At 42.1% G+C, this 12,295-nt stretch overlaps 1 protein-coding gene across 1 annotated transcript in view; it reads right to left on the bottom strand.

Moving 5' to 3' along the window:
* The window catches only part of LOC106597732 (protein Jumonji), a 150,048-nt gene that overhangs the window by 65,809 nt on the left and 71,944 nt on the right, over positions 1-12,295 (bottom strand). Inside the window, exon 5 of the mRNA XM_045712773.1 lies at positions 6,330-6,521. Coding sequence (XP_045568729.1) covers positions 6,330-6,521 — 192 coding nt within the window. The remainder of the gene's footprint in view (positions 1-6,329; positions 6,522-12,295) is intronic.

Raw genomic sequence — 12,295 nt, 5'->3', positions numbered from 1 at the left:
TAGTGAGTACCAAAACAACATGGTAGGTCAGTAGTGACTACCAAAACAACATGGTAGATCAGTAGTGACTACCAAAACAACATGGAGATCAGTAGTGACTTCCAAAACAACATGGAGATCAGTAGTGAGTACTAAAACAACATGGTAGATCAGTAGTGACTACCAAAACAACATGGAGATCAGTAGTGACTACCAAAACAACATGGTAGATCAGTAGTGACTACCAAAACAACATGGAGATCAGTAGTGTGTACTAAAACAACATGGTAGATCAGTAGTGACTACCAAAACAACATGGTAGATCAGTAGAGACTACCAAAACAACATGGAGATCAGTAGTGAGTACCAAAACAACATGGAGAGCAGTAGTGACTACCAAAACAACATGGTAGATCAGTAGTGACTACCAAAACAACATGGTAGATCAGTAGAGACTACCAAAACAACATGGTAGATCAGTAGTGGGTACCAAAACAACATGGAGAGCAGTAGAGACTACCAAAACAACATGGTAGATCAGTAGTGAGTACCAAAACAACATGGAGATCAGTAGTGACTACCAAAACAACATGGAGAGCAGTAGTGAGTACCAAAACAACATGGAGATCAGTAGTGAGTACCAAAACAACATGGTAGATCAGTAGTGAGTACCAAAACAACATGGAGAGCAGTAGTGACTACCAAAACAACATGGAGATCAGTAGTGAGTACCAAAACAACATGGTAGATCAGTAGTGAGTACCAAAACAACATGGTAGATCAGTAGTGAGTACTAAAACAACATGGTAGATCAGTAGAGACTACCAAAACAACATGGAGAGCAGTAGTGAGTACCAAAACAACATGGAGATCAGTAGTGAGTACCAAAACAACATGGTAGATCAGTAGTGAGTACCAAAACAACATGGAGAGCAGTAGTGACTACCAAAACAACATGGAGATCAGTAGTGAGTACCAAAACAACATGGTAGATCAGTAGAGACTACAAAAACAACATGGTAGATCAGTAGTGAGTACCAAAACAACATGGAGATCAGTAGTGAGTACCAAAACAACATGGTAGATCAGTAGAGACTACCAAAACAACATGGTAGATCAGTAGTGAGTACCAAAACAACATGGAGAGCAGTAGTGACTACCAAAACAACATGGAGATCAGTAGTGAGTACTAAAACAACATGGTAGATCAGTAGTGAGTACCAAAACAACATGGAGATCAGTAGTGACTACCAAAACAACATGGAGATCAGTAGTGAGTACCAAAACAACATGGAGATCAGTAGTGACTACCAAAACAACATGGTAGATCAGTAGTGACTACCAAAACAACATGGTAGATCAGTAGTGAGTACCAAAACAACATGGTAGATCAGTAGTGACTACCAAAACAACATGGTAGATCAGTAGTGAGTACCAAAATAATATGGTAGATCAGTAGTGACTACCAAAACAACATGGTAGATCAGTAGTGGGTACTAAAACAACATGGTAGATCAGTAGAGACTACCAAAACAACATGGTAGATCAGTAGTGGGTACCAAAACAACATGGTAGATCAGTAGTGGGTACTAAAACAACATGGTAGATCAGTAGTGGGTACCAAAACAACATGGTAGATCAGTAGTGGGTACCAAAACAAAAAGGAGATCAGTAGTGAGTACCAAAACAACATGGTAGATCAGTAGTGGGTACCAAAACAACATGGTAGATCAGTAGTGGGTACCAAAACAACATGGTAGATTAGTAGTGTGTTCTAAAACAACATGGTAGATCAGTAGTGAGTACTAAAACAACATGGTAGATCAGTAGTGGGTACCGAAACAACATGGTAGATCAGTAGTGGGTACCAAAACAACATGGTAGATCAGTAGTGGGTACCAAAACAACATGGTAGATCAGTAGTGGGTACCAAAACATCATAGTAGATCAGTAGTGACTACCAAAACAACATGGTAGATCAGTAGTGAGTACCAAAACAACATGGTAGATCAGTAGTGGGTACCAAAACAACATGGTAGATCAGTAGTGGGTACCAAAACAACATGGTAGATCAGTAGTGGGTACCAAAACAACATGGTAGATCAGTAGTGTGTTCTAAAACAACATGGTAGATCAGTAGTGAGTACTAAAACAACATGGTAGATTAGTAGTGGGTACCGAAACAACATGGTAGATCAGTAGTGGGTACCAAAACAACATGGTAGATCAGTAGTGGGTACCGAAACAACATGGTAGATCAGTAGTGGGTACCAAAACAACATAGTAGATCAGTAGTGACTACCAAAACAACATGGTAGATCAGTAGTGAGTACCAAAACAACATGGTAGATCAGTAGTGGGTACCAAAACAACATGGTAGATCAGTAGTGGGTACCAAAACAACATGGTAGATCAGTAGTGACTACCAAAACAACATGGAGATCAGTAGTGACTTCCAAAACAACATGGAGATCAGTAGTGGGTACCAAAACAACATGGAGATCAGTAGTGAGTACCAAAACAACATGGTAGATCAGTAGAGACTACCAAAACAACATGGTAGATCAGTAGTGAGTACCAAAACAACATGGAGAGCAGTAGTGACTACCAAAACAACATGGAGATCAGTAGTGAGTACTAAAACAACATGGTAGATCAGTAGAGACTACCAAAACAACATGGTAGATCAGTAGTGAGTACCAAAACAACATGGAGATCAGTAGTGACTACCAAAACAACATGGTAGATCAGTAGTGACTACCAAAACAACATGGTAGATCAGTAGTGAGTACCAAAACAACATGGTAGATCAGTAGTGACTACCAAAACAACATGGTAGATCAGTAGTGAGTACCAAAATAATATGGTAGATCAGTAGTGACTACCAAAACAACATGGTAGATCAGTAGTGGGTACTAAAACAACATGGTAGATCAGTAGAGACTACCAAAACAACATGGTAGATCAGTAGTGAGTACCAAAACAACATGCTAGATCAGTAGTGGGTACCAAAACAACATGGTAGATCAGTAGTGAGTACCAAAACAACATGGTAGATCAGTAGTGAGTACCAAAACAACATGGAGATCAGTAGTGGGTACCAAAACATCATGGAGATCAGTTCTGTGTACCAAAACAACATGGTAGATCAGTAGTGAGTACTAAAACAACATGGTAGATCAGTAGTGAGTACTAAAACAACATGGTAGATCAGTAGTGACTTCCAAAACAACATGGAGATCAGTAGTGACTACCAAAACAACATGGAGATCAGTAGTGACTTCCAAAACAACATGGAGATCAGTAGTGGGTACCAAAACAACATGGAGATCAGTTGTGTGTACCAAAACAACATGGAGATCAGTAGTGAGTACCAAAACAACATGGTAGATCAGTAGAGACTACCAAAACAACATGGTAGATCAGTAGTGAGTACCAAAACAACATGGAGAGCAGTAGTGACTACCAAAACAACATGGAGATCAGTAGTGAGTACTAAAACAACATGGTAGATCAGTAGTGACTACCAAAACAACATGGAGATCAGTAGTGACTACCAAAACAACATGGAGATCAGTAGTGAGTACCAAAACAACATGGAGATCAGTAGTGACTACCAAAACAACATGGTAGATCAGTAGTGAGTACCAAAACAACATGGTAGATCAGTAGTGAGTACCAAAACAACATGGTAGATCAGTAGTGACTACCAAAACAACATGGTAGATCAGTAGTGGGTACTAAAACAACATGGTAGATCAGTAGAGACTACCAAAACAACATGGTAGATCAGTAGTGGGTACCAAAACAACATGGTAGATCAGTAGTGGGTACTAAAACAACATGGTAGATCAGTAGTGGGTACCAAAACAACATGGTAGATCAGTAGTGGGTACCAAAACAAAAAGGAGATCAGTAGTGAGTACCAAAACAACATGGTAGATCAGTAGTGGGTACCAAAACAACATGGTAGATCAGTAGTGGGTACCAAAACAACATGGTAGATCAGTAGTGTGTTCTAAAACAACATGGTAGATCAGTAGTGAGTACTAAAACAACATGGTAGATCAGTAGTGGGTACCGAAACAACATGGTAGATCAGTAGTGAGTACTAAAACAACATGGTAGATTAGTAGTGGGTACCAAAACAACATAGTAGATCAGTAGTGAGTACTAAAACAACATGGTAGATTAGTAGTGGGTACCGAAACAACATGGTAGATCAGTAGTGGGTACCAAAACAACATGGTAGATCAGTAGTGGGTACCGAAACAACATGGTAGATCAGTAGTGGGTACCAAAACAACATAGTAGATCACTAGTGACTACCAAAACAACATGGTAGATCAGTAGTGAGTACCAAAACAACATGGTAGATCAGTAGTGGGTACCAAAACAACGTGGTAGATCAGTAGTGGGTACCAAAACAACATGGTAGATCAGTAGTGGGTACCAAAACAACATGGTAGATCAGTAGTGGGTACCAAAACAACATGGTAGATCAGTAGTGGGTACCAAAACAACATAGTAGATCAGTAGTGAGTACCAAAACAACAGGGTAGATCAGTAGTGTGTACCAAAACAACATGGAGATCAGTAGTGAGTACCAAAACAACATGGAGATCAGTTGTGTGTACCAAAACAACATGGTAGGTCAGTAGTGAGTACTAAAACAACATGGTAGAGCAGTAGTGACTACCAAAACAACATGGTAGATCAGTAGTGAGTACCAAAACAACATGGTAGATCAGTAGCGAGTACCAAAACAACATGGTAGATCAGTAGTGGGTACCAAAACAACCTGGTGGATCAGTAGTGACTACCAAAACAACATGGTAGATCAGTAGAGACTACCAAAACAACCTGGTGGATCAGTAGTGAGTACCAAAACAACATGGTAGATCAGTAGTGGGTACCAAAACAACATGGTAGATCAGTAGTGAGTACCAAAACAACATGGTTGATCAGTAGTGAGTACCAAAACAACATGGAGATCAGTTCTGTGTACCAAAACAACATGGAGATCAGTAGTGACTACCAAAACAACATGGAGATCAGTAGTGACTACCAAAACAACATGGTAGATCAGTAGTGAGTACTAAAACAACATGGTAGATCAGTAGTGAGTACTAAAACAACATGGTAGATCAGTAGTGAGTACTAAAACAACATGGTAGATCAGTAGTGAGTACTAAAACAACATGGTAGATCAGTAGAGAGTACCAAAACAACATGGAGATCAGTAGTGACTTCCAAAACAACATGGAGATCAGTAGTGGGTACCAAAACAACATGGAGATCAGTAGTGAGTACTAAAACAACATGGTAGATCAGTAGTGAGTACTAAAACAACATGGTAGATCAGTAGTGAGTACTAAAACAACATGGTAGATCAGTAGTGAGTACTAAAACAACATGGTAGATCAGTAGTGAGTACTAAAACAACATGGTAGATCAGTAGTGAGTACTAAAACAACATGGTAGATCAGTAGTGACTTCCAAAACAACATGGTAGATCAGTAGTGAGTACCAAAACAACATGGTAGATCAGTAGTGGGTACCAAAACAACATGGAGATCAGTTGTGTGTACCAAAACAACATGGAGATCAGTAGTGAGTACTAAAACAACATGGTAGATCAGTAGTGAGTACTAAAACAACATGGTAGATCAGTAGTGAGTACTAAAACAACATGGTAGATCAGTAGTGAGTACTAAAACAACATGGTAGATCAGTAGTGACTTCCAAAACAACATGGAGATCAGTAGTGACTTCCAAAACAACATGGAGATCAGTAGTGGGTACCAAAACAACATGGTAGATCAGTAGTGACTACCAAAACAACATGGAGATCAGTAGTGACTACCAAAACAACATGGAGATCAGTAGTGACTACCAAAACAACATGGTGGATCAGTAGTGACTACCAAAACAACATGGAGATCAGTAGTGACTACCAAAACAACATGGTAGATCAGTAGTGACTACCAAAACAACATGGTAGAGCAGTAGTGACTACCAAAACAACATGGAGATCAGTAGTGACTTCCAAAACAACATGGAGATCAGTAGTGGGTACCAAAACAACATGGTAGATCAGTAGTGACTACCAAAACAACATGGTAGAGCAGTAGTGACTACCAAAACAACATGGAGATCAGTAGTGAGTACCAAAACAACATGGAGATCAGTAGTGAGTACCAAAACAACATGGTAGATCAGTAGTGACTACCAAAACAACATGGTAGATCAGTAGTGACTACCAAAACAACATGGAGATCAGTAGTGACTACCAAAACAACATGGAGATCAGTAGTGAGTATCAAAACAACATGTTAGATCAGTAGTACCATGTCCATTGGAGACCTTCTTTCCCGGCGTTGTTTTGTTTTTCCGCTGTGAGGACGGACAGGAAGTTGAGTTGTGGCTGTGAGCTGACATCCTGTCGTCACACTCCTCCTCTTCATCATCTTCATCCTCCAGATCCACATCATCCTGGGCACTCCCAAAGTACGCCATGTTGCCTGGCAACGCAGCCGAGCCTGAGAGGGAGGATGGGAGGGAGGAGAGTAGAGAGGGGGAGCACAGACAGAGGGATGGGCATGGAGGAAGAGAGGGACAGAGAGAGGGAAACAGATGCCTTTAGAAAGGAGTCTGCAGCACACAACTGAACCGATATTACCACTAGCCGTAGCAACAAGAACATTCATTTATTGCAACTCAAAAGAATCAACACAATTTGACGTAGAGATACTCAACACAATGATGAAGACCTCTTATTGCAGTATGACAAGGTTTGAGGCCATTGTTGCCATGGAAAATGCCAGATGTGCTTCAATCATCCTCTGACCAGGAAATCAGCTGTCATTTTCTGTTTATTTTCCAATTCTACATGATTAATCAGCACCGTTGGGCGACACCCAGCAGGTGATCACACGGCCACACCGACACAGTGTGTTTAGTGCTTTACTCATCTCCTTCCACCCTGCCCACCTCCCTCCTCATCTCCATCCATACTACCCACCTCCCTCCTCATAGTTCCATCCATACTACCCACCTCCCTCCTCATAGTTCCATCCATACTACCCACCTCCCTCCTCATAGTTCCATCCATACTACCCACCTCCCTCCTCATAGTTCCATCCACACTACCCACCTCCCTCCTCATAGTTCCATCCATACTACCCACCTCCCTCCTCATAGTTCCATCCACACTACCCACCTCCCTCCTCATAGTTTCATCCATACTACCCACCTCCCTCCTCATAGTTCCATCCATACTACCCACCACCCTCCTCATCTCCATCCATACTACCCACCTCCCTCCTCATCTCCATCCACACTACCCACCTCCCTCCTCATAGTTCCATCCATACTACCCACCTCCCTCCTCATATTTCCATCCATACTACCCACCTCCCTCCTCATAGTTCCATCCATACTACCCACCTCCCTCCTCATAGTTCCATCCATACTACCCACCTCCCTCCTCATAGTTCCATCCATACTACCCACCACCCTCCTCATCTCCATCCATACTACCCACCTCCCTCCTCATCTCCATCCACACTACCCACCTCCCTACTCATAGTTCCATCCATACTACCCACCTCCCTCCTCATAGTTCCATCCATACTACCCACCTCCCTCCTCATAGTTCCATCCATACTACCCACCTCCCTCCTCATAGTTCCATCCATACTACCCACCTCCCTCCTCATAGTTCCATCCATACTACCCACCTCCCTCCTCATAGTTCCATCCACACTACCCACCTCCCTCCTCATAGTTCCATCCATACTACCCACCTCCCTCCTCATAGTTCCATCCACACTACCCACCTCCCTCCTCATAGTTCCATCCACACTACCCACCTCCCTCCTCATAGTTCCATCCATACTACCCACCACCCTCCTCATCTCCATCCATACTACCCACCTCCCTCCTCATCTCCATCCACACTACCCACCTCCCTCCTCATAGTTCCATCCATACTACCCACCTCCCTCCTCATAGTTCCATCCATACTACCCACCTCCCTCCTCATCTCCATCCATACTACCCACCTCCCTCCTCATAGTTCCATCCACACTACCCACCTCCCTCCTCATAGTTCCATCCATACTACCCACCTCCCTCCTCATAGTTCCATCCATACTACCCACCTCCCTCCTCATAGTTCCATCCATACTACCCACCACCCTCCTCATCTCCATCCATACTACCCACCTCCCTCCTCATCTCCATCCACACTACCCACCTCCCTACTCATAGTTCCATCCATACTACCCACCTCCCTCCTCATAGTTCCATCCATACTACCCACCTCCCTCCTCATAGTTCCATCCATACTACCCACCTCCCTCCTAATAGTTCCATCCATACTACCCACCTCCCTCCTCATAGTTCCATCCATTCTACCCACCTCCCTCCTCATCTCCATCCATACTACCCACCTCCCTCCTCATCTCCATCCATACTACCCACCTCCCTCCTCATAGTTCCATCCATACTACCCACCTCCCTCCTCATAGTTCCATCCATACTACCCACCTCCCTCCTCATCTCCATCCACACTACCCACCTCTCTCCTCATAGTTCCATCCATACTACCCACCTCCCTCCTCATAGTTCCATCCATACTACCCACCTCCCTCCTCATCTCCATCCACACTACCCACCTCCCTCCTCATAGTTCCATCCATACTACCCACCTCCCTCCTCATAGTTCCATCCATACTACCCACCTCCCTCCTCATCTCCATCCACACTACCCACCTCCCTCCTCATAGTTCCATCCATACTACCCACCTCCCTCCTCATCTCCACACAGGACGAGACCCGTAATCATCTGCACAATCCACAATGGCACGAAAGCCAAAACACACAGCTCAGGTACTCACACATATCAACGGACATTGTAACAATACTCGACAGCCCAATGGAAACCAAAGGGAACATTATACAAGTACTAATCAGTGGGAATAGGGGCCAGATGTGCGTAATAAAAGTTGGGTGGGCATATCTATGCTTCTATTTCTTTGTTGGCCTAGTATGGTTCCCAATCAGAGGCAGCTGTTTATCATTGTCTCTGATTGGGGATCATACTTAGGCAGCCCTTTTTCCCACCTGTGATTGTGGGATCTTGTTTGTGTTTAGTTGCTTTCTGCACTGCATGTAGCTTTACTTTTGTTTTTGTATTTTTGTTGTTTTTCCCGGTGTCATTGTAAATAAAAACAATACCACGCTGCACCTTGGTCTCATTCCAACAACGGGCGTAACACACAGTCACATACAATCATAATTTACACTGCTGCTACTCTGTTTATCATATATCCTGATGCCTAGTCACCGTACCCCTATACATATCTACCTCTATCACTCCAGTATCCCTGCACATTGTTAATATGGTACTGACCCTGTATATAGTCACCTTACCCATGTACATATCTACCTCTATCACTCCAGTATCCCTGCACATTGTTAATATGGTATTGAACTGACCCTGTGTATAGTCACCTTACCCCTATACATATCTACCTCTATCACTCCAGTATCCCTGCACATTGTTAATATGGTACTGACCCTGTATATAGTCACCTTACCCCTATACATATCTACCTCTATCACTCCAGTATCTCTGCACGTTGTTAATATGGTATTGAACTGACCCTGTATATAGTCACCTTACCCCTATACATATCTACCTCTATCACTCCAGTATCTCTGCACGTTGTTAATATGGTATTGAACTGACCCTGTATATAGTCACCTTACCCCTATACATATCTACCTCTATCACTCCAGTATCTCTGCACATTGTTAATATGGTATTGAACTGACCCTGTATATAGTCACCTTACCCCTATACATATCTACCTCTATCACTCCAGTATCTCTGCACATTGTTAATATGGTACTGACCCTGTATATAGTCACCTTACCCCTATACATATCTACCTCTATCACTCCAGTATCCCTGCACATTGTTAATATGGTACTGACCCTGTATATAGTCACCTTACCCCTATACATATCTACCTCTATCACTCCAGTATCTCTGCACATTGTTAATATGGTATTGAACTGACCCTGTATATAGTCACCTTACCCCTATACATATCTACCTCTATCACTCCAGTATCCCTGCACATTGTTAATATGGTACTGACCCTGTATATAGTCACCTTACCCCTATACATATCTACCTCTATCACTCCAGTATCCCTGCACATTGTTAATATGGTATTGAACTGACCCTGTATATAGTCACCTTACCCCTATACATATCTACCTCTATCACTCCAGTATCCCTGCACATTGTTAATATGGTACTGACCCTGTATATAGTCACCTTACCCCTATACATATCTACCTCTATCACTCCAGTATCTCTGCACGTTGTTAATATGGTATTGAACTGACCCTGTATATAGTCACCTTACCCCTATACATATCTACCTCCATCACTCCAGTATCCCTGTACATTGTTAATATGGTACTGACCCTGTATATAGTCACCTTACCCATATACATATCTACCTCTATCACTCCAGTATCCCTGCACATTGTTAATATGGTACTGACCCTGTATATAGTCACCTTACCCCTATACATATCTACCTCTATCACTCCAGTATCTCTGCACGTTGTTAATATGGTATTGAACTGACCCTGTATATAGTCACCTTACCCCTATACATATCTACCTCTATCACTCCAGTATCTCTGTACATTGTTAATATGGTATTGACCTGACCCTGTATATAGTCACCTTACCCCTATACATATCTACCTCTATCACTCCAGTATCCCTGCACATTGTTAATATGGTATTGAACTGACCCTGTATATAGTCACCTTACCCCTATACATATCTACCTCTATCACTCCAGTATCCCTGCACATTGTTAATATGGTACTGAACTGACCCTGTATATAGTCACCTTACCCATATACATATCTACCTCTATCACTCCAGTATCCCTGCACATTGTTAATATGGTATTGAACTGACCCTGTATATAGTCACCTTACCCCTATACATATCTACCTCTATCACTCCAGTATCCCTGTACATTGTTAATATTGTATTGACCCTGTATATAGTCACCTTACCCCTATACATATCTACCTCTATCACTCCAGTATCCCTGCACATTGTTAATATTGTATTGACCCTGTATATAGTCACCTTACCCCTATACATATCTACCTCTATCACTCCAGTATCTCTGCACGTTGTTAATATGGTATTGTACTGACCCTGTATATAGTCACCTTACCCATATACATATCTACCTCTATCACTCCAGTATCTCTGCACGTTGTTAATATGGTATTGAACTGACCCTGTATATAGTCACCTTACCCCTATACATATCTACCTCTATCACTCCAGTATCCCTGCACATTGTTAATATTGTATTGACCCTGTATATAGTCACCTTACCCCTATACATATCTACCTCTATCACTCCAGTATCCCTGCACATTGTTAATATGGTACTGACCCTGTATATAGTCACCTTACCCCTATACATATCTACCTCTATCACTCCAGTATCCCTGCACATTGTTAATATGGTATATGACCCTGTATATAGTCACCTTACCCCTATACATATCTACCTCTATCACTCCAGTATCCCTGTACATTGTTAATATGGTACTGAACTGACCCTGTATATAGTCACCTTACCCCTATACATATCTACCTCTATCACTCCAGTATCTCTGCACGTTGTTAATATGGTACAGACCCTGTATATAGTCACCTTATCCCTATACATATCTACCTCTATCACTCCAGTATCCCTGCACATTGTTAATATGGTACTGACCCTGTATATAGTCACCTTACCCCTATACATATCTACCTCCATCACTCCAGTATCTCTGCACGTTGTTAATATGGTATTGAACTGACCCTGTATATAGTCACCTTACCCCTATACATATCTACCTCTATCACTCCAGTATCCCTGTACATTGTTAATATGGTATTGAACTGACCCTGTATATAGTCACCTTACCCATATACATATCTACCTCTATCACTCCAGTATCCCTGCACATTGTTAATATGGTATTGAACTGACCCTGTATATAGTCACCTTACCCCTATACATATCTACCTCTATCACTCCAGTATCCCTGCACATTGTTAATATGGTACTGACCCTGTATATAGTCACCTTACCCATATACATATCTACCTCTATCACTCCAGTATCTCTGCACGTTGTTAATATGGTATTGAACTGACCCTGTATATAGTCACCTTACCCCTATACATATCTACCTCTATCACTCC

The sequence above is a fragment of the Salmo salar genome, chromosome ssa02, assembly GCF_905237065.1.
Source record: "Salmo salar chromosome ssa02, Ssal_v3.1, whole genome shotgun sequence".
NCBI classification, from domain to species: Eukaryota; Metazoa; Chordata; class Actinopteri; order Salmoniformes; family Salmonidae; genus Salmo; species Salmo salar.
The sequence above is the reverse complement of the archived record's forward strand: the minus strand, read 5'-3'. Positions and strand labels throughout refer to the sequence as shown.